General features: G+C 34.0%; 6 protein-coding genes across 12 annotated transcripts in view; 3 read left to right on the plus strand and 3 right to left on the minus strand.

Moving 5' to 3' along the window:
* Window positions 1–441: 441 nt before the first annotated feature.
* Window positions 442–3,761, minus strand: LOC111479408 (pyruvate dehydrogenase (acetyl-transferring) kinase, mitochondrial). The gene is made up of 6 exons (XM_023124054.1): window positions 3,206–3,761; window positions 2,204–2,465; window positions 1,898–2,078; window positions 1,591–1,738; window positions 1,293–1,506; window positions 442–688 (listed from the first exon to the last, which is right to left on the minus strand). The coding sequence occupies exons 1-6, from the start codon at window positions 3,452–3,454 to the stop codon at window positions 630–632; spliced, it is 1,113 nt and encodes a 370-aa protein (XP_022979822.1). The 5' UTR covers window positions 3,455–3,761; the 3' UTR covers window positions 442–629.
* A 1,317-nt stretch (window positions 3,762–5,078) lies between these two features.
* On the minus strand, window positions 5,079–10,682 carry LOC111479407 (probable sugar phosphate/phosphate translocator At3g17430). Its single transcript, XM_023124053.1, has 10 exons — window positions 10,386–10,682; window positions 9,761–10,027; window positions 9,436–9,543; window positions 9,042–9,073; window positions 8,885–8,935; window positions 8,429–8,490; window positions 8,077–8,338; window positions 7,621–7,886; window positions 7,439–7,533; window positions 5,079–5,604 (listed from the first exon to the last, which is right to left on the minus strand). The coding sequence occupies exons 2-10, from the start codon at window positions 9,842–9,844 to the stop codon at window positions 5,437–5,439; spliced, it is 1,128 nt and encodes a 375-aa protein (XP_022979821.1). The 5' UTR covers window positions 9,845–10,027; window positions 10,386–10,682; the 3' UTR covers window positions 5,079–5,436.
* Window positions 10,683–11,467: 785 nt separating this feature from the next.
* On the minus strand, window positions 11,468–15,265 carry LOC111479503 (proteasome assembly chaperone 4). 4 transcript variants are annotated; one of them, XM_023124200.1, is made up of 7 exons: window positions 15,149–15,265; window positions 12,899–13,088; window positions 12,662–12,730; window positions 12,419–12,494; window positions 12,264–12,328; window positions 11,820–11,900; window positions 11,486–11,758 (listed from the first exon to the last, which is right to left on the minus strand). In XM_023124200.1, the coding sequence occupies exons 2-6, from the start codon at window positions 13,064–13,066 to the stop codon at window positions 11,820–11,822; spliced, it is 459 nt and encodes a 152-aa protein (XP_022979968.1). In that variant the 5' UTR covers window positions 13,067–13,088; window positions 15,149–15,265; the 3' UTR covers window positions 11,486–11,758. The 4 variants fall into 4 exon arrangements, with proteins under 4 accessions (XP_022979971.1, XP_022979968.1, XP_022979970.1 ...); XM_023124202.1 differs by adding an exon at window positions 13,929–14,045 and having other exon boundaries at window positions 11,486–11,900; window positions 15,149–15,248; XM_023124203.1 differs by having other exon boundaries at window positions 11,468–11,900; window positions 12,899–13,075; window positions 15,149–15,248.
* A 397-nt stretch (window positions 15,266–15,662) lies between these two features.
* LOC111479513 (signal recognition particle 19 kDa protein) lies at window positions 15,663–18,838 on the plus strand. Its single transcript, XM_023124216.1, has 4 exons — window positions 15,663–15,795; window positions 17,058–17,249; window positions 17,414–17,513; window positions 18,268–18,838. Exons 2-4 carry the CDS (start codon window positions 17,073–17,075, stop codon window positions 18,393–18,395), a joined length of 405 nt encoding a protein of 134 aa, XP_022979984.1. The 5' UTR covers window positions 15,663–15,795; window positions 17,058–17,072; the 3' UTR covers window positions 18,396–18,838.
* Window positions 18,839–19,908: 1,070 nt separating this feature from the next.
* Window positions 19,909–22,615, plus strand: LOC111479464 (methyltransferase-like protein 13). The gene is made up of 9 exons (XM_023124146.1): window positions 19,909–20,230; window positions 20,367–20,480; window positions 20,924–20,992; window positions 21,117–21,136; window positions 21,207–21,259; window positions 21,371–21,401; window positions 21,499–21,574; window positions 22,051–22,190; window positions 22,347–22,615. The coding sequence occupies exons 1-9, from the start codon at window positions 20,056–20,058 to the stop codon at window positions 22,392–22,394; spliced, it is 726 nt and encodes a 241-aa protein (XP_022979914.1). The 5' UTR covers window positions 19,909–20,055; the 3' UTR covers window positions 22,395–22,615.
* A 1,468-nt stretch (window positions 22,616–24,083) lies between these two features.
* Window positions 24,084–26,359, plus strand: part of LOC111479333 (calmodulin-binding transcription activator 3-like) — a 10,278-nt gene continuing 8,002 nt past the window's right edge. For 2 of the 4 annotated variants that reach the window (XM_023123917.1, XM_023123918.1), the window contains exons 1-3: window positions 24,085–24,364; window positions 24,474–24,574; window positions 25,806–25,925. In XM_023123917.1, coding sequence (XP_022979685.1) covers window positions 24,535–24,574; window positions 25,806–25,925 — 160 coding nt within the window. In that variant the 5' untranslated portion in view covers window positions 24,085–24,364; window positions 24,474–24,534. Of the gene's footprint in view, window positions 24,575–25,805; window positions 25,926–26,359 lie in introns of all 4 variants that reach the window. The other 2 variants (XM_023123914.1, XM_023123916.1) reach the window with 2 other exon arrangements.

The raw sequence follows: 26,359 nt of genomic DNA on the forward strand, positions 1-26,359 counted from the left end.
AAAAAAAAAAAAAAAAAAAAAAACAATAGTACTGACATGTTTGGTCTTTAAAAAAAAAACAAAAAAAAAAATTAAACCAAATAAAAAAAAACAACCCCAAAATTTTTAATTAGAGAAAAGAAGTCGTTTTCAACATAACTCATAAAACATGGATTATACCAATTTTATCAATCACAAGTTGATTAAAATAATAATAATAATAATAATACTAACTATTATAAAATCAATTATATACCTAGATTTTATACTATTTTGGAATTTTAACAAAAAAAATAATTTTTTTCTATAAACATTTAAAAAATATTGTTTAGTTTAATGATAATTTATTAACTAAAGGGTTTTTTTTTTAAAAAAAAAAAAATAGTAAAAAAATTGGACTAATTAAAGAAAAAAAAAAGAATATGTTAAAGAAAAGGCTAAAAGGTTAACCCAAAGGAATAATAAATGGTATGGTAATGAGAAAATGCATTTTTGCATAAAGCAAAAGGCAGAATATACAAAGGCAAAGACAAAGGCAAAGATTAAAGGGAAAGGTAAAGGAATGCGCTTTTACTAAATTCCAAGTTATTACAATTGGATCAATTTCAATACCAAATCTTCTTCCATGGGATTCTTCTTCTTCCTTTTGCTCATGGCAGTGGCTCTTGTGAATCCCCCAGACGAGATAGGTGTAGATATGCATCTGTTCCTGTAAACAGTTCAATAGCAATGTAGCAGTTATCAGCCCGAGAACGAGCCAGCATATTGACGTTGAGTTCACATGCAGATGCGACATGACGGTTAGAAATCCACTTTTCAAGATATGCTTTTCATCAACTGTAATGGATGGTGTGAGATCCCACATCGGTTACGGTTGGGAAGGAGAAGGAGAATGAAACATCCTTTATAAGGGTATGGAAACCTCTCCCTAATAAACGCATTTTAAAAACCTTGAGGGGAAGCCTGAAAGGAAAAACTCAAAGAGAACAATATTTATTAGTGGGTGGGCTTGGACGGTTACAGATGGAGTCTAGAGGGTATATAAAACGCCTCGTCCTTGACTCTACAACTAAGTATAATGAGAGAATCGGACATGATTTCAGATTCTAGAGATTTAAACATGGAGGAAAGGCTGATCGATGAAGGAACATGAAGCTTTTCTTTGTTTCTCTAGTCGTACCAGAAACGGTTCGGTTCGAAGCAAAGTGAAGGGGTTGGGTTTTGTGAGCCATGTACAAGAAAGAAACAGCATTTACAGAATTGTGCTTAAAACTAGTCAACTGTGAAAACTAAAAAAGCAAGAATCTACTTACCATATCCTTCCATGGAAATCACTTGCAGATCCCCGCCAAAATAACGGGCATACAGACGACTTATAGGAAGGCCATAACCATATCCAGCCATTGTCACCAAGTCTGCTGTTCCCAGATCGGGATGTTCGTCCAGAGGGTTTTTTGCTGTGGTGTAGAGGTAGGTGAAAATTCTGGGAAGCCCGCTTCGAGGTATGCCACCGCCCTCGTCGGATACCTATAAGTCAGTCATATACACAGTTATTATGAGACTGCGTAGAGAATGAAGTTTCTTAACTTTGGTGATGCACAAGACCTATACCTTAATAGTGACATCCTCAATTCCATCAGCAACTATAATTTTAACTGGAGGAGCAACTTTATCAGAATCCATAAAACGCTCTTGCACGGCACGTAACGAGTTCTTAACCAACTCAAAGACCATAAGTTGCAAATGCGTTGGAACATAACTGAAAAGGTTAACAAACAAAAGAACATAGAAACAAAGAACATAACAGAGATCAATGGTCTCAAAATCCAATCCCAGATAGAGCTACATTGGCAAAACATGGAACAATAAGATCTAGAAGCAGGAAACAACACGAGCAAAGTCAAAATGAAGAACTTACGGAAATGTAAAACTTGGATCTCCATAGATTTTGATATTAGGGGCACTGCCATACTCACGCAAACAGATAGCACGAGCATCCTCACTGGCGCTCTCCGCGACCTTCACAGGGGACATTTTTGTGTGTATATATCCTACACAGTCAGGAGGGGGATTGGGGTTGTGTAATTCGACATGCTGCCCTGAGTAACAATCAAATTTCACAAACGACGTGTTAAGCCTCCAGAAATCACAAAATACTGGCATGATTTAGATTTTGCTATTCCCCTCCAAAGAAAACTTAGATGGGAATTGAAATTCAACCAACCAATGAGCATACGAATCCCAATTCTCGACATGTAGAAGCGATCCAAAAACTGATGAATCTCATGAAGATCTTGATAACCAATATTATCTAGAGCAATGCTCTTCTTCAGCTGTTGAACGCCTAAAGCCATCATCGGAACCACGTTGTTGTGTCTCACCTTAATTGCCTTTATCATTTGTGTAAACTCCTTTTCATCATCTGGGTTCTTTATCTCGGGGAAGGCCCGAAGGTCACGGAAAGAATCCAAATACCAGTCACGAACCTAAGTATAATATACAGAATTCTGCCTTTTCATACACCGTGATACTCAAATAAGAAACTAATGGGCTACTGATTGCACAACTGGTTCAAAAACAGTTCTCTGTTTTCAAATATTGTGATTGTGAAGAACAGAGAAAAGTTCATATACATCGAAATCACTATTCACACGAATGTGATTCTGAGATGAACAGTAAGTTCATTTTTCTGAAACATACACAAATTTTAGAACTTTACAAAACAATTACCAAGAAATGTTTTCCTAGAACAAACCCCAAAACGTTTGAACATTTAATAATGCATGCACTTTTGTAGGAAAAAAATATGTCCCAAATATAGTAGATATAAAATACAACAAAGAATTGAACTCTTAAGAGCAATCTGTAGCAGAAAACAGTTAACCAGCAAAAGTGCCAAGGGAATCTTCCACAACAACGAATAGAGAATATAATAATTGTATAGAATTCAAACAAACAAACATGAACAGTGATAAAGATGCACATCCTAAATTGGAAACTTCAAACAAATAAGTTAATTGACAACACAAAAAAGGTCTAAAGAATTTTCAAAAAATGCACAAGAAGTGACGATCAGACGCCAAAATCAGAAGCCAGTGATGAAAAATGAAGAAAACCTACTCAGCCAGAAACAAAAACATTACACGAATCAATTAGCAGATTCCTAATTGCTCGCAGTCAGATAATGTTCATAAATTTCAGAATTCAGAAAGGTGAGGAGAAAGACCTTCAAAACAGCAGGTTTAACAGAGAGGCCATAAGGAAGATTCTCGAGTTCAATAGCTCTTCTAGCAATCCGAATTGGAAGCTCCTTGTGAAGAAACTGAGCAGAAATAAGCAAATTCTTGGGAGTAGGCTTCAAACCAAACTCCATCATGTATCTCAAGCTAACCCCAGTCTGTTTCATGCAACCCCATTTCTGAACCTCGTCGATCAGGCTCTTGGAGAAGGTCTCACAGAGTTTCTTAGCCGCCATGGCTCAAACAGAAGAAAGAACCGGCATGCAAGCCAAAGAAGTCGCAGCAAAAACCAGAGAACAAGAAGAAGAAGAAGAAGACGAATTTGAGCGATTTCTTCAAGCAAACGACCCCTGTTTTTTTGCTTGTTTTGCTACAATTTCCTTGTGTCGAGGCATTAACGAGGCAGTTGCGGTTCTTCCTCTCCCGAGAGAATTTATTGTTAGGGTTGGAATTCGAAACAGATCGCAGTCATGGGCGTCCGAATGAACACATTTGGGGCTCTGTTGGTTGGATTTTTCGGACTCCTTCCTCCTCTTCTACAAAAAAAATAGAATTACTTTTTTTTTTTTTTTTTTTTTTCTGTCTGAAACTAAATAATTTTAAATAAATTAATATTTTAATCATTTAATTAACTTTTAAAATAAAAATTAATTTTCTTAAATCCTCACATTCTACCTTGAATTTCATCATTTACCTTTAAAAAATATAACTATTTATGGGTGGAAAAATGTTGAATACGTCAAATTTATATTGTTTTTTTGTATTATTTAAAAAATTAATTAATTTTTTTCCTTTTTAATTAACTCAACCTTGAGAAAAATGAAAAATAAATTAAATTTAAATTAATTCAAGTGGACAATTAAACCAATTAATAATTAAAATATTGATAACCTTTTTCTCATCTTCTTTAGAAAATAAAAAGTGCCAAAGAAAAATAAATAAATAATAATAAATAAAGAGGACCAGTTTTTTTTTTTTTTTAGGAAAAGAAGTTTTGAAAATAACTTTATTAAAGAAGGTACACGTGTCAGCAGATAAGGGGCCACGTGGGAGCGGTGGATAAGGTTACGACACGCAATAGACAAATTTTGGGGTGGAGGGATGGGCTGCGGAATTATTCGATAATTTCACGTTCTTTTTTTTTTCTTTATTATTATTTTGTTTATTTATTAATTTCCCATTTTCGTAACCCAAAAGGTAATTATTATAAAATAAAATAAAACCGTTTAAATAATAGGTTCTGTTTCCCCCATCTCTAACATAATTGAAATTAAATATTACAAATATAATTTGTGAATATAATTTCATAGAACACCCATCAATAATTTTATAATTAAAAATTAGTTCAATAAATAAAAATATTCACACTTTTTTATTTTGTCTTTAAATTTTTTAAAAAATCTATTATTACACTTTAAAACTATTTAATATTTTAAATATAAATAGCTAAAACTCTATTTCAAAAATACTATTAAGCCCTTAACCTCTTCGAAAAAAAACATTAAAAAGTTCTTACCATCAGTGTATGAACGGGTATCTATCTTTTGCTTCAATATTTCGTTTTAAAGCACACTTTCACACATGAATTTAAGAAACTTCAATACCCAAATAATCAAATTGTTTGAAGTTTCTTAAATTCATGTGGGTATATGCTGTTTCTTTTCGAGCTATGAATCCAACCTCGAGTTCATATCTCGAAACAAAATTAAAGTGTTTGTTTTAATCGAGAGGATATTACGTTTCTCGATTTTGTTATCTACCTCAAATTCATATGCACCATTTTTTCTTCATATGATCATGCTTTCCTTTTCCTGTTAGCCAATTTTCAATCTAAAAGATTTAAAAAGCTACAAGAAAAAGGATCAAAAGACTGCAAAGTTGTGTACTTACTGCTCCAAAAGAAAGGTCTGTGTCATGTCATCCAAAGAATACAATTACATGACTTAGGCTAAAAGAATTGTTCTAAATCAAGAGCCCATTGTTATAATAAGCCAATAGCAACAACAAGGCTCCCACCACTCCCAATCCCCAATATCTCTCTATGCCACAAAATCAATTTGATCCATAATTGTTGCTTTCTAAACCTCACAAAACGCCTCGCCTCATCTCATCTCATCATATCAAAACAACTTGCATTCAATATTTCCTATTTCTTATCTTTCTTTTTTCCTTCTTCCTAGGGATTCATATTCATATTCATATCCATATTTATATATCACTACTGATTGTGGTTACCAACCTGCGTGCGACCAATATGCGACAACCTTGATGATGCAAGCAAAGGTGCCTCTTCATCGATATTCATGTCGGACGAACCATTGCCACCATTGCCATCGTTGCTATCTGGCTTGAATATATCGGACGACTTCTTCTCTAACTTCCAGTCCTGTACTAGGCATCAATCAAAGTTCCAGTCAGAAAAATATTGGAGGACTGGTCAAGACAACAACCTGCTGATAGGAATTACACAGTAGACAAAAAGGGAAAACATGTAAAGTTATACTCCTCAGCACTCGTTCCCACACCGAACCCCAAGATCATCACCCTCAAAAAGGACTTCGAGATTTTTGAGCCTTGAGAGAAATGGAAGTAACAGTCTACTACTTTGTTTTATATAGATAGGAAACAGAAAATATAATACTACCCGGAATCTTCTCCATCAAAAGGGTACAAAAGGAAACAAAAAAGGACGAGAACGTTAGATCTTTTTCAGTGCCACTGCAGTAAGTCATCATTACAAGTATCACCAGGTCAACCCAATACCAATTTATAACCGTAAAGCACAGTTGCCGGAACACTACAACGTATGATATAATGAAAACTTGCAGCAAGCCCTAAATTTAGCATGATGTAGCTCAATCAATTTTCAAGTTCAAAATATGAGATGTCATTGAGGTAATGTTTGTATCCAGCTCAATTAGTTCAAAATTTAGATTAGAGGACTTTTGCAGTTAACCCTTCGATTGTGTTCTTTAGATTGTGCTCTTCTCTCGCTTCTTATGAATATAGGATGATTTGTTTCCTATAAAAAACAGTTTTCTATTAATTTAACCCAAAAAAATCAGAATGATGAAGGATTCCCATAAACAAGTCATAAAACAAATACATTCTCACCCAAAACTTTAAAAAAAAAAAAAAAAAAAAAAAAAAAAAAAAAATCCATCCAACACTCAGGGATTTGGTTTTTTTCCATCAATACTTCGGGAATTTCAATCTTAATACATCTCATTCCATTTAAATCATGAACTGAACCAAGCAGCAGGTAAGGGTTTAGTTCATAATTTCTAAAGCTCCAGAAGGAATTATATTATCGATGAAGACAACACTATGGTGGCAAGAAAATAACAAGAATCATCCCAAATGTATGATACTTGTTCCAGCACCTGTAACTGTAATGTTCTCTGGGTTCCGACAGATTTTAAACGCCTAGTAAAACTCTCACCTTCTGCTACTAACTTATAGCAACAAAAACAGACACAATTGTATGGAAATATGGAACCCTCCCATTGGTCACTAGAGCCTAAATCATGCTTAAAGGTGGTTTGAATGTCTAGATTTCATAAAAATAATTTTTAAAAAATATATACTAGATTTGACCGAGATAATAATGTTCAACCACACAACCAACGTAAGAACAGCTTGCCAAAGATAAAAGAAACCTCAACTCTCAGCTCTCAAGGACCTGGAAACAGAAAGCCCATAGGAAAGTTGGATCTTTCTGAAGTCCACTTGTTCTAGGTGGAATTTATACAAAAGATATTCATTCCAAGAACCCATCCTTATAACACCTTACTTGAACAGGATCTATTCTATAGGTTGAACATTTGTGTCCTCAAAATCTAAACGTCAGAACATGCTTGACTGTATATGGAGCAGCTCTTATGTGAATATCCCTTCAAATGAAGAGCCAGAATCTTGTGGGAGCCAGCTATTGTTGCTATAACTTGGGAATTTTGGGTGGGGAGAAATCATAGGATTTTTCTGATACTTAGGAGTTGGGAAGATGTGCGAGGCATTATCAGATTTCTTCACACCGGTTGATGTCTTACCTCCCCATCTCTCCTAACATAATTTCTATTTATTCGTTTCCCACTTAAAAAGATTGTCACTTTTAGTACCACATAAAACCATGAAACCTATGGAACATTGCATCAAGTGGAGAAGGGACAAATATAAATTATAAAAACTGCCATAAGATATAAATATCTGAGAGCCCCAACCTTTATGATTCTGTCTGGAATGCTTTCAGAAGACAATTGAGATGCACGAACATCCTTGACCTTTAAGTAATTATACATGAGGACGCCACACAATGCTGCATTGAGAGAAAGATTGGTAAATTGAAGATCACGTTAAATTAGTAAGACATAATATGAAAACTCCTCCATTTGACAAGGATTACCAATTGCATAGCCAGTGATATTCAAGGCAGTTATTGTAGATTCAGGAAATATAACAGTCGAGAGGGCTATTAGTATCCAGTCCTTGAGAACACCAGCAACTCGAATAGTAACTGCTCCAGTTCTTCCAATTACTAAGAAAATAGAGAAGTTCAATGCCAAGGCACACAGTGCATTGGAAAAAAAGATCCAGAAGTTGAACTGAATTTGAGTAACTTGCATTTCTGGCTTCTCCAACAAGTACCAAGGAACAAAGAGGAAAACAAAACTGCATGTATCAAGCACAAAATGTGAGCAGCCAAATCAATTGACCAGCATTAAATTAGAATCTAGCTTTTGCACATTTATATTGTTTTCCAATGAAATATTATTACTACTTGTGATCACACCACAATCTTAAGAATCCATTGACAATGACACACCTACATCCATTCAAGAAGCATCAAACTACACTCTACCTGCATGGAGCAATGTAATATAAGCTGGTGATAGGATTTAGAGTCAAGCCCTTCTTTTGTAGAAGGACCTGCGTCAAGACTAGCCTGAGAGCTTCTGCAAAGATACCCGTGACCTGGTAAACCGTACCTACTACATTAAAATGGATCTCTCCATATGAGGAAATGACAACCCCAACACTGATCAGCAACATGTTGCAGAAAACATCACACCTTAACTTGTCGGTGCCACACACACCAGCCATTAAAAATGTGGCTACTGGCACTGAAATATCAAATTTAAATCTAATTATTTTACATTTATAAGGAGACTCATTCTGGAATTAAGAAAAAAGATAAAGTTAAGCCTCCATACTTAAAGCCTTAAGCATCTGAATGAAGGCCACAGATATGTGTAAGTAGGCAGTGTTGCCAAACCTGGAATATCAATAGTCAGTAATACTGAAACCATTGTGAACATGACACATAATGCACACCTCAAACAGTATGAAATCATTACATTTTTTATTACCTTTACATATTAATGCCAGTAAGTAACATATGCATAAAACCTTATAATTATGCTAGCTTATCTAATGAAAGAAACAAGAAAATGCTTAATCGTGATAGAAGTGAACAAGTTTTCTTGAGCTAGAAATAATAAATAAAAAATTCCAACATTGTTAGCTATCACAATTAGAACATTATAATTCATGAAACCATTGTATCAGATAAAATTCATTTACAAAACCTAAAAACGATACCCATCTCTCCTAAATGAGAACTCTTTCAAGTACTATTACAAGAGAACTAGCTTTACAACTTTACTTACCAAAGACTTGATGCAAAAAATGCGCTAATTGGGATGACACACGTTGCATATCTGTCCAACAAGAAAAAGATTATACATTAAAAACAGATAATATTGCACACAAAATATTCTGCAAAAATCAATTATACTGCAGTTTTTCATTTCTCAGAGCACTTACACTTCAAAAGTCATTTTGACTGGAGATACAACCTGCGGATAGGGAATCAATATTAATTACTCTAGCCACCAAAATTTGGAAAAGAAAAGATTACATGAGCGAGGGAAATAGGATGAAGTGGGCTATCCAAAACACACAATATCTTTATATTGAAGCATTGCTGCCTGCTGGTAACAACTACTCGTCGGCACAGACTGAAAATTGTGTAGAACTTTCTAATACTTTATTCTGCAAATACTAAAAAAAGGCTACCTCTAAGGAAGACAAAAGTGCCAGTTACTAAAACCCAATTTAACAGCCTTCTCTTTACCAAGGGAATCAAATTGACAAAGAACAACCAGAGAATTGAATAAAGTCCCTAAAACTCATATACTGAGTTCAGGTAAAACCATACCTTGAACACACGGACAAGAAAGAATGCAACAGCACCAGAAAACCCCATATGAATCATTGTAAGTGTAATAGGCAAAGGAAAATTGAAGTATTTTGGGGAGAGCACCCACTGCAATATCAGAATAGCAAATAGAAATAAGCATTATATGAGAATTAAGTAGTGGCTGAAAGCCAACAACTGAGCAGAAAGTATGGTACACTTAAAATTCAGATAGTGAAATTGTTAAGTTACTGATTACTACTTGTACCAGAGTAACAGAAACGAGATAGAGGAAACTGGAACAAAATTAAATCTAATCAGTAAAGAAAAAAAGATGTCGAAATACCTTGTTGTACAAAATAACTCCAGATGATAGCAAAATGTAGATGAAAAGATACAAGTAAGTCAGCACAAGTGGTCTGTTGATCATTTTGGCGAATGAAAACCTTCGCCGGCTGATCTGGCAGGCGAGTTCTTATCTAAAACTATCTTTACCACCTATGTCTATGATCTGAAGATAGAGGCATCTTCTATCTAGGCTATACAATAGGGTTTATGGGTTAAACCGACAGGTTCAATGTCCACTGTACTGTATATCCATGCAGGACAGCATCTGAAAAGAAAGCCCGTAGTCAAAGAAAAGAATAACCAAATTATCTCTCCCAACAAGAAAACCCCAGATGCATTACATTGTAACCATCGAAAACGCACTGAGAGTTAGGAAGCAACACGATTTGACAAAATCATCAATCAACCAAGACTACGAGTACGAATCATGAACAAGAACCAAAGTTTGGCCATAACTCATACGTGATACAAAAGTGATTCAAGCGGGAAACACAAATAAAACCCAAATTCGAGTAGATCTGAAAGAATGCAGCAAAAACAAGTGACAGAAATTCAAATGCACACCGCAGGACGCCAAGAAACGCACCACACATCAAAACGCGATGAAAGAAAAATAAACTCACCAAAACCAATGGATCGAACCGTACGCGGAAATCTAAAGAAAGAAAAACGCACAATAGTAGCGGTAAACCCTACTCGGCGGTTAGAAAGAAGGCGATGCAGTGAGGAAATTTGCGAGAAATCAAAGGGGTCTCAGTACAAAAATGGAAGACCAGAAAGGAGAGAGAGAGTTAATGGCGTCTGGTGTGAAGAACTGACGGATCCGTACGCTGTGAAAAGTGCATTAATGGCTTCTGGATTTCGAAGATACAGAACAGAACACCATACACACTGTTATGCTTCCAAATCCTTTTCACGGAACGGGACGCTTGTTTTAAGGGTTCTTTTTCGTCTTCTTCTTTCTTTTTGCCAAAATGGACCTTTTAAATACGGAAATTGTTCTTTTAGTCCTGCATTTTACTATAATTTAACTTTCGTCCCTATTTTTCAATCTTTTTCAAATACAATATATTTTTTTTACTTTTCAATTAGGGCCCGAAACTTCTTAGATTTTATACTTTTCCCATGAAATTTACTAGTAATGCTCACTTTTAGTCCTTGTTAAGCTTCCATTAATTTATTTAAAATAATTATGATGTATAACTTTTTAATTCATTCGAGTAGAAATGAAAAATAATTTAATTGTAATTAGTTTAAATTAAATAATATAAATTTAATAAATCAACTTTTTGGAATTAAGATGGATCCCAAATCAATAATAAATGAAATTAACCATTTTTACTTTAAAAAAGTTAAATGGCGTTTATTTTTTTATATCTCAATTTGGTAAGACGCGAGTTTGATCGAGGTAAATATTTGAATCCTCTCACCTGTGATCTAAATATAATTGGTCATAAATGATATAACGACCTTACCCCAAAATTCCACATGAGAGTTATTGAAATAAATGGTATTTAAAACATGGACCTAATTTGGTACATGTTACCTATTAAAGTAGTGTATAGGTTATTTTCATTCTCATATCATTCGCGAAAATTAAAAAATAATTATCTTACCTTAAAATTCAACGTGACAGATATTGGTTGGTATTTAACGTTTGACCTTATAAATCAATGAGTCCAATGAATGAAATTTTATAAAATAGTTGAGAAATTTTATGTTGCATAAACTTGATAAAATACTATGATCATTCAAATTTAATTCCAAATTCAGCCCAAGAACAATAAAGTTAAAATAAACGAGGAAGTTCAATAAAAACGAATCAAAACACGAAACACGAAACATGAAACATGAATGATGTTCTTGATCGATATCTAAGAAAGATGAAGTAAAAGAGAGCCCCATCAAGTACCTTGATGGTAAGGGTTCGGTATGTTTGGGGGCGTCGTCCTCCTCCTCCTCGAAAGTCTTACAAGGTCGAAAACTTAATAACTTAGAACACTAGACGTCTTTCACGACCGGTTCTTGCAAAGAAGACTAAACAGGAGTACCAATTATTATGTAGATGGCCCTTCTGATTTAGGCCTAATGAGCCCTAAAGAGACCAGCTTTTGCACTAACATTTTTTCTGCAGCTACCTAAAATGATCGAAACAAAAATATCAGCTAAGTAGGAATCTAAAACTTGAAAGCATGAACCTATTTAGTTTTTAGTTTTCTAAAAAGTGAAAAAAGTAGTTTTTAAATTTTTGTTTTTTTCGAGAGAAAACAACATAAATTTCAAAAGCAAAAAACTAAATACGAAATCGTTATCGAGCACGGTTTTAGTTTTATTGTTGTTTTTTGTTTACAAAACTAAATTTTTCACTTTGGAGATAACAAAGGCAACATACCAGGGGTAACCAAATTTGAATACTTCTAGCATAGTTCTTTCATAGACCAATCATCCCATGCATTATTCATCTATTAGAAAAACAGGGAGGAAGAGGAGCGTCATCAAACCTCAATAATGGGGCTATTTTTTGGAATATTGCTAGCCAACATGATATTTAGACCGGTCTTTAGCACTAAGAAAAGAGAAACAAATGTATCAGAACGACTAAGAGACGACATGACATCTTAAGTATTCAGAGGTCAACACTAGATTCACGTATTACCTAACCGACGAGCCATGCTAGATCCTGTATTATCAGATGAACCTCCAAGTAAGGAAGTAACGCTCACCATATTGTTCTGCAAAAATTCAGTTGCAAAATAGCAATGACTATGAGATCAGGATTATTAGCCAATTCGATTCAGTAGCTAAAATTTACAAGTATATGGCAAGATTTGAAAAATTCTAAAAAGGGGGGAAGAGCTTCACTTATATGTCGTTCGTACCAAAATAAAGAACAACTTACAGGCCGTGTGGGGGCAGCTGCATACAAATTCCCAAATTTTGCAGAATTGCAACCAATCCATGCATATATCTACATATTTAAAATAAAATTATAAAAACAAAACAAATATGACAGAAACAAACATCAAGAAACTATGCGTTGGAATATTTAACACACTGATTCCGAACAATTGGGCTGTACTGAAAATGTAACTCAAATGGAAAAATCCAAAGGAATGTTGGAAAAGCCATGGAAAACCTGCTTAGGGAGACGTATTATCTGAAAATGGATGGGGACATCGTTTATGGCTTCACTGAAGCAAGTAACCTGAATACCACCACCATCAAGGTGGTGGTCATCATTGTTGCTACTTGATGGACTAGCAAGTGTCTGTTCTTCTTTTGAAATTTGAGCTTGATATAACATTTTAGGAACCTAAACAAAGAAACTAAAATACTACAATATTAGTCTTACATCACTTTTTTGGAGAAAAATTGCTTACGAAGTTATTGGAGATATAAACTATATACTTATAGGACATGTAACTGCGAAGTTTCTAACAAGGTTCAAGAATATGAGAGTTTCAGCACATTGCAATGTTGAACACATAATCACCAAGTGGATTACAAAGCAGTTAAGACACGAGTAGGCAAATGCAAATCCAACCACGGAAACAAATAATTATCATTAGGTTAAATGACTCAAAATGATCGTAGTACAAAAATGACAGTTTTTGAGCTGAAAAGTGGAGTAGCGGAAAACAAGAGTCTTAAAAAATGAACGGCAGATGTGGCAAGCACCAATAACCACTAGACGATCACTTTTAAAGTCATGATGTTGTTTCTTTTACCCAACCCTCCCACATCAACGATTGCTTAGTGGTTACCTGATGGGCTCATGTCAAGCATTAAACCAATGGGACTAGTTACGCTAAGCATGGAGGAGAGGCCAAAACCAAAATAACCTCTCAAGGAGGTGTCAAGTCATGGCTAACACACCATTAAGCATAGGCCTTGACCATGTCGCGCACGTCAACACTTACTACTAACCTCATAGAGGTTTCCCACGTCACCCAAAGAACTTCACAAGTTGCCGACCAAGTGTGCATCACCTTATTGATAATCTCTCAGTGCCAACGCTAACCTCACAAGATGTCGATGAATGCACAACCTTGCATGTGCATCCACCCATCAAGGAACAAAGACAACCCATGAGTGCACTCGCTTGTATATGACTAATGACACCTACATGCAACTTTTGATGCCTGTGCCTCGTGCACAATGCTTACATACTAGTTGCTGCCCCCACGTGCATGCCAGCTCCAGTGATTGCCTACCTCACCAGCACCTATACCCAATGTGCACCCTCAAGCATGCCAACACCAGTTGCCAAACACATCTCAGCCCTGCCACATGTACACCATTTTGACCCAGTCAACTTTCCTTATTTTCTTCTTGTTCTTACTTTATGGAATGTATTTTAGTCCTAGAACGTTTGTAGATAGATTTTGGTGTTTGTTTGTTAGGGATCTGCATAGTCAAAGGGTTCTTAGACCAATTCACTAGGGTGTTCGTATCATTACTGATACTTGCCACATTTTCTGTTCATTTTTTAAAAACCATGCCCACCACTGCTCCATATATAACTCAACAACTATATCAGTTTCCATTACTTGTTTTAATGATAAAATTGGTTATGGGCATATTTGAATCAATTTTAAAGGTTGAGGGCATAAGACAAACTTTTAAACAATAACAGTACAATTGAAACGGTTAGATGAAAGTCCCACCTCGGCTAATTTAGGGATGATCATGGGTTTATAATCAAGGAATAATATCTCCATTGGTTTGAGGCTTTTTGGGGAAGTCCAAAGCAAAGCCACGAGAGCTTATGCTCAAAGTGGACAATATCATGCCATTGTGGAGAGTCGTGTTCGTTTAACAGAAACTAACCTCAAAGTTCATGGACATTTTGAATAATCTAACATTTTCATTACTTTGGCAGAGTTGCAATGCAAATATCTCCCAAAATTCACTTCCACAACATTTTTTTTTTTTTTTTTTAATTAAGAGATATATGCCCACAATTTTTTCCCTTGTTCCTCTTGTTCCTTCCGCAACAAAGGACGGCACTAATGAAGTTCAACCATAAAATTTCATTTTCTTCTTGAATAGATACCCCATAAGAACATTCACTTCCACAACTTAGCATGCGATTAATGGCAAACTAAGAGTACATCATATTCAGTGAGCTCCATCTTAATGATATTGCAGAATCATGCTATGCTAAGAGAGTCGCATCTCCATGAAATCAACAAAAATTCAAATAAAACAACGGAGAGAATGAATTTTCAGATAAATTTAGAAAGAAAAACAACTCGTTAAATCACTCGATCTTGGAGAAGCAATTAGAGTAGAGTAAAAAACTACCACGGGCGGCAAAAACTACAATAAACACGATATGGAAAACAAGGCATCCAAGTTCAAAAGGCAGAAATTGAGAACAAACCTCGAGGGAGATTGAAATGGAGAGAAACTGAGCTAGAGAGAAAAATCGAACGCAATGAAGAGCCGAGAGAGAAGACCCAAAAGAGAGCGAAAGAAAAATTAAGCTAAATTACAAAAAGAAAAAACTTGAAATTTCTTTTTTGTAAAAAATAATAAAAAATAATAAAAAAAATTATTCTCCCAAATAATTCCTATATTATTATTATATTTATGAAATTATTCAAAAGTATTTAAAATATTGTAATTGAAATAAATCATGGAGACCCATTTCAAAGCATTTAAAATTTATGTATTTTTTAAACATTTTATTAAAGGTTAATCACAATTTTGAAATTTTTAGAAGAAAAGAATATATATTTTTTAATTAAATGGCAAAATTTAGAGGTAATTAATTTAGTTTTTTTTTTTTATTAAAAAAAATCAAGGTAGTGGCATTTCTGTAATTTCTCGTAGAAAAATTTTAGTGGCATTTTTGTAAATTTTCACGAAAGCTTTGGTTTTCTTCGGTGGTGAAAAAAAAAATCCCTTCTGTCTTCGGCGTCGCCCCATTTTCCGATTCTCTATTTTTTTCCTGTTTCGCTCAATCTCGCCCATTGTCGCGGTTCGGCTGGAACAGAAAATCAGATCTCCTTTTAGCTTCTCAATTTGGTAATCATATTTAGTTGATTCTTGGTTTAGTGGATTTGTAACTTGTTTCATACGATCTTGTGTTTTAGGATGTTTACATCTTCTTTGGGATTGTTTCTCTCTTCTTCTACTGAAGCTCATTGGCAGTAATTGGCATAGCATATGAGGAATTTATTCACTTTTTTGTCATTTTGATTGCAAAGATCAGATAAATGAGCTTTATCCAGCTAGGAATTTGTTAAGTAGTTGAAATCCTGTTCAATTAGGTGCTTTCTGATTACTAGAATGTTATACTTCTTTAGCAGTATGAATCTTCAAACGGCGGATCAGACAAAGAAAATCTGGTCAAATTTAATCAAATATTAGGAACTTAAAATCAAATTCAAACTTCACTTCATTTTCTTTCGGCAAATTTTAGAATATCCTTGTTTGGAACTAGAATTTATTGAATGAAATGGATTATTGATAAATTTACTTGAAGTGTTGATTTTCTTTCATCATGCTTTGCAATGTATTTGCAAATGTGGGGGAATTAGACGGTTTGTTTATTTGAACTTTGTCTCAACATTGCATTTTCTCGATCTTTTGTTCCCCTTTATTTTCCATAGATGTGCTGTTTGAACATGTTTATGTATAGCATATGGAAAAGCATTAACAAAAAATTGCTGTTATTATTGGATAGTGTGGTGTTAAATTTTCGATTTTATTGTTTTAGGTGGTGGTTATTTAATGGCCTAAAATTGTAGAACATTAAGGTGTCCTAGGTTTCCATTCTTTAAATTGTTGGAAAGTAAAAGAATCTAAAAAGTTTATGGTTGGACTTGAAATTAAAATGGATATTTGCATGAGTAATTATATAATAAGTGGAAAAGACTTTTATAAGTTTTGTTTCTTACCAAAAACATAAATTATTAAATAAAATGTAAAAGACATTTTCATTTATAAAAAAATTAATAACAAATTTGGGTTAATGATACTGGGTCGCATATTATTTTCTCTTTTTACACGAGTTTCTGCTTTCTAGCTCAATTTATGAGCACCTACCTCAATTATACTGCAGCTGAATCTGAATTTTGACCCAATATTTCTGGTATTTAAGGCTCAAAACTTGAAATGTCACACAAGTTTTCAATTCATAATGTCCCAATTTGAGACTGTATGAATTGAATTGAACAGTTTCTTGTCGAGGGAACATTCGTACTAATGTCTGAATAATATATTTTGTTTTGCCCTATTCTGATTGAGTATGCATTATGATAGAAATTTTTTATGTGCTATTATAGGAATTTGGTTGGAACATGGATGGAGAAATTCCCAACATAAAGAGATGGGTAGTTTTGTATCCCATCTATATTAATTCAAAGAAGACAATAGCTGAAGGAAGACGTATTGGTGTTAGCAAAGCATGTGAGAATCCAACGTGTGCTGAGATTGGTGATTGCTGCAGTCATCTCAAACTGCCCTTTGCTATTGAGGTTTTCTGGCAATGATCTGTCAATGATTAAATCTTCCCTTCCTATTAATTTTTGCTCTCCCTGCTGTTTGTTTGGATTGAAGTTAGCTGCATCCTGCGTTGAGTTTATATGAGCCTATGATCATTGATAGAATACGTTAATTCATGTTCAGAGCATTCCTGCAGATTGATAAAGCTTATCCTCGTGATTTCATGCAACGAGGGAGAGTGCGGGTTCTGCTGAAGAAGGAGGATGGAACTCTGTCAAATCCAGCTATTCCTTCCAGTAAGACTTGTACTTGTCTCTTTGGACCCGTTTTATCCCTTGGAAAAAAAAATAGCTGTCTGTTTCCGATTAATATTGAAATAGTTATCTGTTTTTCATTAACAAAGTTATAATAAGCTATGAATCAAAGATATACTTATTAATTAAAGAAAAATACTGCTTCTAAATAATTTCTTTCGACATTCTACACGTTTATGAAAACGAGAACTTGCCCTCCAGTTTGATTGAAACACCTATGTCTTGTAGGAAGCATAGAATCAATTTGAGAATTCTGTTTGAAGCTCATTTCAAATCCAAAGTGGTAACAAAGCAGCGCTATTAGGTCTTGAACTTTAATAGATCATTAAACTTTCTATTTTGTATCGAGTAGGTTTCTAAACTTTCAATTTCATGTACAATAGGTCCTTAATTTTTTAATTTTGTGTCAAATAGGTTCCCTAAATTTTTAATGTTAATGACTTACTAGACATTTCCTAGAATCTATCATACACAAAATTCAAAATTCAGGGTCATATTCAAAATGAAACTTAATTTTATATCATATAGATCTATTAATTTATTTCTATTAGATACAAAATTGAAATTCATGTTAAAAGTTCATAAAATTATTAGACACATTTTAGGGTTTAGAAACTTGGGACAAAACCCATAATTTAAGCTAAAAGTATCTTATTCCCCCTTTTGAGCTCTTATTGTCAATGGGAATACCCTAATGATTACAATTTTACATATGAGGTATGTGGCTATATTGCAGGAAAACAACTGATGCTTCGTATAGCCGAACTTGTTCCTAGACATCCTGGGAGGATAAAGAAGCAGGAGCCTGCATCATCATCAACTGCAGGACCTTCAAAAGGCAAGGGTGGAAGAAAGAAGAAATAACTGCATTATGTAATTGCAAGAACCAGATTGTTAGGTACCAGGCAAGCAATTTCATATTTAGGTCTTATTTCTTAATTCTTATCAACCTTTGAGTATTGGCGCTCTGCCCCGGCTCCCATCCGAAACGAAAACTACACGGTGGGTTTGTTTTGAACAATTTTGTAAAATAGTGGATCATGGAGTTTTACTGAGATGAATTTGCTGATAGGAGAAACGGATTATGGATGAGAATTAAGTTGAATGATCCACTCTTTTGCTTAAATCCTTCGAGATTGCCCGTCTTTGAATATGATTTCCAGGTTTCGAGATTGAAAAATGTGGAATCTGGAAATATGAAAATATTGAGATCTTTGCTTATAATCTTATCAACAAACAGACTTGAAACTCTTTCCAGGTTTTGTGAAGGTCAAATTGTTTGTCATCTTCAGATTATTCGACATGAATTGGAGCTGTTCTTAGTGCACAGATACCTTCTTTTATTCATATTGAATTTCTGGTGGGTTATTTTATGCCTAGTTTTTTGAGTTGATGCTTTCACATGACTATTGTGTGAGAATTGGGGCTTGAAAGACCACGTAACTTAGGGTGCATTGTTGTTATTTAACTCACAATTTGTAGCTAACTTGAAAATGTTGAAGCCATAAAAAAAAAATTACAGGTTTTTGAACTTTGTTGAATGATTTTAATTATTTCTGTCCGTTGCTTGTTGTGTTATTTGTAATCTTTTAGTGCAGAGAATCTTTCGATAATTACCTCTTTGATAACGTTTTGGTTCTCCTACGATATGGTTAACATGGCTCGTAACAAGAAAAAAATTTCTACACCATCGGAGAAATAGAAACGCCCAGTCTTGTAGTCAAGGATTTGTGAGCTTCTTTGGTGGAATCGTTTGGAGGAATATTAAGTGAAAAACCATGAGGATTGGCTCGCACCAAGAACGTTGGAGATCATTCAATGATTCGATCCTTTTGGCTATTGATATATATCATTGATGATGAAGGGTTGAAGCGATGCGAAAGTCGAAAGTCGAAAAATGAAATCACAAGGACAATAGAGATGGATCAAAACATGATATTGGTGAGAGAGGATTTACGGTAAAAAGAAGAGATATCAATCCACATTAGTCCATTTTTTAAACGAACAAAATAAAGAGTCCCACGAATTTGGAATGAAGAGAATTTTCTCCTTCATTTTGAATGATGCGGGAAACAATGGCTATAGAAGATGATGACGGTGTTGGAACAGGTACAAATATTATTAAATATTAAATCATTTCATTATCGATTATCGATGGTTAAATATGAATCAAACCCTTAAATGACTCGAATAGTAGGATAAAAAATGGAATTCAAAATATTACAATATTTTTGTTTATGTATCGAAGTAGGGGCAAAAAGGTAATTACGCTAATAAGGGTTAATTTCCTGCTCATATGAAAGCACATTTGAGATAGGATTGTTTGGAAAATGACAGAAACACCCCTGGGCTTTTGTTCGAAGCTAAGACAAACCTTCTGCAAGAAAACCACTCCCATTCCAGTACCTTCCAAGATTTGGAGCGTATAAAACAACGCCAACAGAATAAACAGATTTGAAAAATCCCAAATCAAATTTTCAAAGAAGAGGATAAAACGCCAGAGTGAGGAGCAGAATCGTCGATCATGGCGTCGGAGACTTCTACCCAGGCCTACGGCGAGCCCTCGTATTGGGACAATCGCTATTCCAGCGAATCTGGCCCCTTTGATTGGTACCAGAAGTATCACTCCTTAGCGCCACTGATCAATCTCTATGTCTCTCGCCATCATCGCATCCTCGCCGTTGGATGCGGCAACTCAGGTTTCTTTTCATTCTCATTCTCCTTCTCCATGTCCGCCTTTTTTGGATTGATTCTTCTGTACCAGATCTGTTACTTTTCGACTATGTTTTGTATGAAAGAGGCGTTTGTTAGGATTACTTGTGGTTTTTGTTGCAGCATTTAGCGAAGGCATGGTCGATGATGGCTATGAGGATGTGATCAATGTTGATATATCCTCTGTTGTGATCGAAGCAATGCAGAAGAAGTACTGTAATCGTCCGCAGCTGAAATGTACGCTTCTTGCTTCATTTTTGTTTAGTTTCCGTTTTATCGTTTTTCGTGTTTTGAGAGAGAGAGGATATTTCGCTTATGGTTTTATGGAGCCTGGTTAGCGTAGTTTGGAATTAGGAGACCTAGTTTGTATCTAGATTGTGGAAAGAATGAGCTGCGGTAATTTATTCTTTACTTGTATACTTCAGCGTTTGGTGTGTGAGTTTACGTAAGTTTGATTCATATACTCAACCTATACGAACTTAATTTGTGAGCCAAATGCCCCGAGTTCTTTCCCTCTGTACTCCCCTACAAAGAAATATTCGAACTACATTCTGTTTCTATATGATGTTGAATTATATTATCTATACATCATTTTATACTAAATTATAAAGTACATGATGTAAATTTTGAAATTTAATTCGTGATTGAAGTATTCCTTTATGTTCATTTTAATCTAACAGATGTGAAAATGGACGTTCGTGATATGAGTGCATTTGAAACATGTTCCTTCGACACTGTTCTTGACAAAGGTGTAGTACTCCCTGTATATGATCCGTACATTGTTGTCTTGCTTTACTATTGTGTGTGCACGAGTGTGTTGTTTTCCAATTTTCTCTCCTCAACATTTTGATTGTTTCTATGTGATGTTTCCAGGGACCCTAGACTCTCTATTGGTGAGTGTTGAGTGTTTTAATATGTTTATCTTTTCTGCATTAATAGCTTATGGACAACTTTTAATTTTAGTGCGGAAATAATTCGCGACAAAATGCAACTAAGATGCTTGATGAAGTTTGGAGGTAAACCGCAACATTGGACTATATGATATCTTTCAGTTCTTCATTTTCATGTATAAATTTTCTTTCTTGATCTGTTCACTACATATTGAAGCAGTTGATGACAAAATATAGGGTACTCAAGGAGAATGGAGTGTATATTTTGGTAAATTCTGTAGTTATTACTCTTCCCTGTTTCCTTTAATTTGTTTGTTAATGTTATATGCAAGGATTAATCATTGTGTTTTGCTTCGAATCTCCAGGTTACATATGGAGCTCCTTCGTATCGACTAAGTCTACTGAGACGTACTTTCTCATTGATAAAGCTTCATGTCATAGGTTCGGTCAAAACTAAATTTAAGTTATTTAGTGCTTTTAAGTCACTACAATCTGCATTTTTAGTCTATTTATTTCATTTTGGAGTTCAACGACAGCTGCACGGGCATATTCGAAGCCTATGCCCCTTATGTTGTTTCTGTTCCACACAATGTCCTTACTTTTTGCAGGAGGTTTTATGGTCAAAATATTTATACCTAAATTTTTTAGGCATCCAAACTTGTTATGATACGTGATCTATTTGTTCCATATTTCAAAAAAAAGATCGTTTTTACGATCCAAGGAACTCGTATGCGCAGCTTTGGTGAGTAGCTTGTGCTGCTTAGTTTACATTTATAAACTATGTAGACCTTGTGGAAGCATCAGTTCTTTTCCCTCCTTAGCAGATGCTTAGAGAGAAAGAAAGACTTCAATCGCTTTACAAACACCTGTAATAGTTTCCTCTGATGTCATCCTCATCTCTTATTGACATCTTGCAGAGAAACTTATTTCAGAGAAAAGAACTGACCCTCCAAAATGGGACCTGTTGAAACCTGTTCCATGTGATAACGACGTAAGGGTACTCGATACCGTGCTCGGGCAGAATCCTGATGTCCACTATATATACATCTGTACTAAGGTTAGCATTCCCCTTTCAGTCAGCTGTTTCTAATAAAGCTAGAAAAGAACACCCTCCCCCCACTACTGTTGGAAGATGCATAAATTTTTGTCTTCGATGTTAGTTTTCGTTTTAGCTGTGATCGTTTGGATTCGATTTTCTTCTTCACACTCACAGGATAGTTCTTTGAAGCCGGACCAAAAGCAGGATCTTGCTGTTGAGTGAGGGGAGGACCTGATAAAAGGCCAGTGTTTTCCTTTTAACTAAAATGTAGGAGTTTGTTGCAGTATTTTCGTTCTGTTAACATGATAGTAATTGAAGCATCACTTTTCTTACTGCATTTGATCAATAGCTCATCTTTGACGCCAACCTTCACATTCTCATGACTTTGTATTTCATTTGATCACATTTTAGATAGAGTTCAATGCGACACATGGATTTATATCTTGGATTGTGTTTACTTGATTTTTGGGTGCTTTAATTAGTTGAGCTATGCTGGTCATTTTTAACAAGTGGGTAGAGAAATTTGAATTAAGGTCCGATGTTTAATCCATTGAAGAGAGATTTGGATTGAGGTCATATGCCTTAATCAATTTAGGTATGCTCGATTGACTATTTAACTTGTATTAGTACTTAAATTTACGGTTTGTAATATTTAGTACAATTTGTAAACATGAGCAGTAGTTAATTAATTTTGGATAATTGGAGTTACACATGAATCTACTTGCTAGTTCATGAAATTACTTGGGTCTTGTTTATTCATAGTTTCTTTTTTTTAGTTTCATGTTTTTTAAATTTATGGTTCTTTTATCCCAATTTTTTACAAGTATAATTTTCACATTTATTGAAGAAGCACTTTAATTTTTACAAAATTTGAAAATAAAAACAAGTTTTTTTATGAACTCAATATCCTTCATAATTGATTTTTTGTTTTTAGTTTTTTAAACCAAACGTATAAACATTACTACTTCCATTTAATTTCTTTTTTTTTTTTTTTTTTTTTTTTTTTTTTATTATTGTTGTCTATTTTCTATCCATGTTTTAAAAAATTAAGTCAAGTTTTGGAAAAAAAAAAAAAAAAAAAAGAAGAAGACTTGTTATTATTTTTATAATTTAAAGACAAAATTAAAAGTGAAATCATTATCAAATGTAAAATTTTGTTGAGTTTTTTTTTTTTAAAACGAAATGTATAAGCTTAACTTTCAAAACTAAAAAAAATTAAAAATCTAAACTCTCATTTAAAATTTTGTATCTTTTTCTCTCAATATTTTAATCATAGTTTTAAGTTTATATGATCATTTAAATTATTAGTCAAATTTTTTTAAAAAAAGTTAAAACCTATTTTTTTTCTTTAGTTTTTAAAAAAATTTGGTTGGATTTTAAAGAAGTTGATGTTCTTCCACCATTTTTTTACCGAAAAGATTGCAATGCATTTTTTTCTCCACTTTTAGGACCAAGCATTTTATATTAAAATAATTAAAAATAAAAACTTAAATATTCAATTAAAAAAAAATATCTCCCATTTTGGCAAAGTCAAGTTCAAATAACCTTGTTAAAAAAATTATGTATTTGAGATTTTTTTTTTTTCAATTTTAATTTGGAATACATGTGAATTTAAATTAGCCACAAATTCAATTATTTGTAATTTAGTCATGAATTTGATAAATGTAGTAATTTTAACCTTCAACATGTTCTTATTCTAAATATTATCCAACAAAATTCTCTCTTTCATATATAGATATGAAATCGATAAAATATAAATAAAAAGGGTGGAATTTATGAAGTTTGAGGAGTAAGTAGAAATTGTAATATTTTTATAATTTAAAATTTTAATCTTATGAAATTGAGATTTGAGAGTCTAGAGATGAATTCGATAATTTAATTTCCAAGGAGAAATTTTACGCAAAAAAAAAAAAAAAAAAAAAAAAAAAAAAAAAATTGTCGTTAAGAANCGTTTTCATTGTATGATCTCGATCATCACAAATTCCACTTGAATCGAAAATTCCAATTTTCGACAACCCATTCTCTTCGTGTGAATGCAAATAACAGACTCGTTGACTGCAATTCACCGTCTCTTTCACGCATCCCATCTTTCTTCTTCTTCTTCTTCTTCTTCATTTTCGTTTTTCTCCCATTCCGCATCCTCCCCTTGCCATCCAGCTCAATCCCATCGCAGAACCATTGCGTTTCTTAGGGTCAAACCTTCTTCCCTTCTTCCTTCACCACCTTTTTTCATGCATTCTATTAATATCTCAGTGTTTGTGGTTGTGGTTCTTGTTTTTTTTGTTTTTTTTTTCTGTGCAGGTTCGTATCGGAAATTTTGATTCCAACTGTTGATTGATGCTGATGAGAAGTTGTGCGTTATATGGCTGAGAACAGGAGATATGTTCCCATTCAGCATTTAGGTACGGTTTTCGCTTCGTTTTTGTTGTTGTATTGGCGATGCCAGCTTCTTGTTGATGATCTTTTACTGTTTATCTATTTGTTTTACATCTGAATTTTCTGCATTGTGTTTGATTCTTTGCTGCATGCTTATCTTTCCGAGTATTTTTAATCAAAACGTGTTTGAGAAACTGTGTTTTAAATGTCTGAGAGCAGCTCATCATTTAGGCGTCGTCTTGGCTTCATTCTCGTTGTTATATGGGTGATCCCAGCTTCTTGATAATGATCTTTCACTGTTGATTTCTGAATTTTCTGTAAAAAAATTACGTATTTTTTTCGTATTTTATTTACTTGGACTTGCTGCTATTGCTTTTTCGAATGGGCTGATCTTTCTTTTTGGTTTTAATCCTAACCTTAAAAAAACCCACGAGTCGCACACTAAGCGGGCTCACATAATGGAAATGTTACGATTTTTTTTTTAACAGTGGAATCTACAAGCCAAGAGCCCCAAGACAATAAAGACTGAGAAGATTGATTCAAGAACAAATTTTAGTTTGTCCGAAATTTTTATGCGTGTGTAAATCAACTCCACTTATGACCTCCCCCTCTATGCCCTGCAGTAATGATTCCTCTGGCATTACGACCTTTACCACAACGATGCAGTCAGAAAGATTGAGAAATAGAACCATCTTCCAATAAGATCATAAAATAAGAAGATTGTTTCGGTCCTCTTCCCCATTACTTAGAAAAAGTGAGCCACTGGTTCATTGTGTTGGTGTTACTGCCATTTTTTTTTTATTATTTGCTGCATGCATGCATTTCTTAGTCTCTGTAATTATTTTAATCAAAATATGAAGGATTTGGGCATTTCGTTTGAAGTTTCTTAAACAATTGAGTGACTTTTTTTTTTTTTTTTTTTTTTGGAGTTATTNACGAGAGTTCGATATTCTGTTTGTATTTTCGTGTTTTAAGTAGCGAGGAGTTATGTTCGTAATCTAGTACTCTTTGTTGGAGTTTGTTGAGAAGAAACCTCTTGAATTGTTGTTAATTATGAAGAAAGTATAAATACAAAAGGCTTCATGAATAGAAATCCAAGTAGAACAATGAAACTTAACTGAGTCAAAACGTCCGCAGATGCTTGGGATTTTTGTATTCTTATTAGAAAAATTAGTAATTTTATCTTCCTTTGACTGTGGCAAGGGCCTTTTAATTTTTTAGTTTTGAACATCTGTCCCTATTTTAAAATTTTGGCAGATCTGGTACAAATACTACAAGAAGCACAAAATAGGTGGCTTCGGCCAGCTGAAATATGTGAAATTCTTCGAAATTACCAAAAGTTTCAATTAGCACCGGATCCTCCAGTTCAGCCTCCAGGTTACTACTTTGATATATCAAAATCCGCATTTTGATATAGGCAGATTACTTTTGTATAATACTGATTCACTTTTGTTGTGCTTCAATGTTTTTTAGTATTTTCTTTATCAAGTTGTTGCAATCTGATTATGTGTTGCTATGCTTGGTCTGAAGTTCTTTAAGTGATTTAGAGTTTTAACTCCATTCAATGAAATACATGTTTCTTCTTAAAGAAAAATGAAAAAGAGCAAACACGATTACCATAATCTATTTGCCTGGAAAAAAGGGGGAAAAAAAAAAAGATTTTGAATGTTTACATAAGGAGTAAAAAACGTTTCTTAACGTTTTAGGGGGAATAGATTTTTAAGGTGAAGGAGTTAGGCAATCTAAAAGCTTCATGATCTGAATGTTTTTTTTTTTTTTTTTTTTTTTTTTTTTTTTTTTTTTTTTTTTTT

Source organism: Cucurbita maxima, unplaced genomic scaffold, assembly GCF_002738345.1.
Source record: "Cucurbita maxima cultivar Rimu unplaced genomic scaffold, Cmax_1.0 Cma_Scf00005, whole genome shotgun sequence".
Taxonomy (NCBI): Eukaryota; Viridiplantae; Streptophyta; class Magnoliopsida; order Cucurbitales; family Cucurbitaceae; genus Cucurbita; species Cucurbita maxima.

Coding starts and splice junctions, on each gene's coding strand:
- LOC111479408 (XM_023124054.1), bottom strand. CDS start 3,454: ATGGCGGCTAAGAAACTCTGTGAGACCTTCTCCAAGAGCCTGATCGAC. Junction 2,079..2,203: donor TGGGATTCGTATGCTCATTG/GTTGGTTGAATT, acceptor ATTGTTACTCAG/GGCAGCATGTCGAATTACAC. Junction 1,739..1,897: donor GATCCAAGTTTTACATTTCC/GTAAGTTCTTCA, acceptor TAACCTTTTCAG/TTATGTTCCAACGCATTTGC.
- LOC111479407 (XM_023124053.1), bottom strand. CDS start 9,844: ATGATCAACAGACCACTTGTGCTGACTTACTTGTATCTTTTCATCTAC. Junction 9,074..9,435: donor TTCTTGTCCGTGTGTTCAAG/GTATGGTTTTAC, acceptor CCCTATCCGCAG/GTTGTATCTCCAGTCAAAAT. Junction 5,605..7,438: donor TTCCAGACAGAATCATAAAG/GTTGGGGCTCTC, acceptor TGCCTAGTACAG/GACTGGAAGTTAGAGAAGAA.
- LOC111479503 (XM_023124203.1), bottom strand. CDS start 13,066: ATGTTATATCAAGCTCAAATTTCAAAAGAAGAACAGACACTTGCTAGT. Junction 12,731..12,898: donor TAATACGTCTCCCTAAGCAG/GTTTTCCATGGC, acceptor TTAAATATGTAG/ATATATGCATGGATTGGTTG. Junction 11,901..12,263: donor AAAATAGCCCCATTATTGAG/GTTTGATGACGC, acceptor CGATCATTTTAG/GTAGCTGCAGAAAAAATGTT.
- LOC111479513 (XM_023124216.1), top strand. CDS start 17,073: ATGGATGGAGAAATTCCCAACATAAAGAGATGGGTAGTTTTGTATCCC. Junction 17,250..17,413: donor AACTGCCCTTTGCTATTGAG/GTTTTCTGGCAA, acceptor GCATTCCTGCAG/ATTGATAAAGCTTATCCTCG. Junction 17,514..18,267: donor AAATCCAGCTATTCCTTCCA/GTAAGACTTGTA, acceptor GCTATATTGCAG/GAAAACAACTGATGCTTCGT.
- LOC111479464 (XM_023124146.1), top strand. CDS start 20,056: ATGGCGTCGGAGACTTCTACCCAGGCCTACGGCGAGCCCTCGTATTGG. Junction 20,231..20,366: donor CGTTGGATGCGGCAACTCAG/GTTTCTTTTCAT, acceptor TTTTTGTTGCAG/CATTTAGCGAAGGCATGGTC. Junction 22,191..22,346: donor ATATATACATCTGTACTAAG/GTTAGCATTCCC, acceptor TCACACTCACAG/GATAGTTCTTTGAAGCCGGA.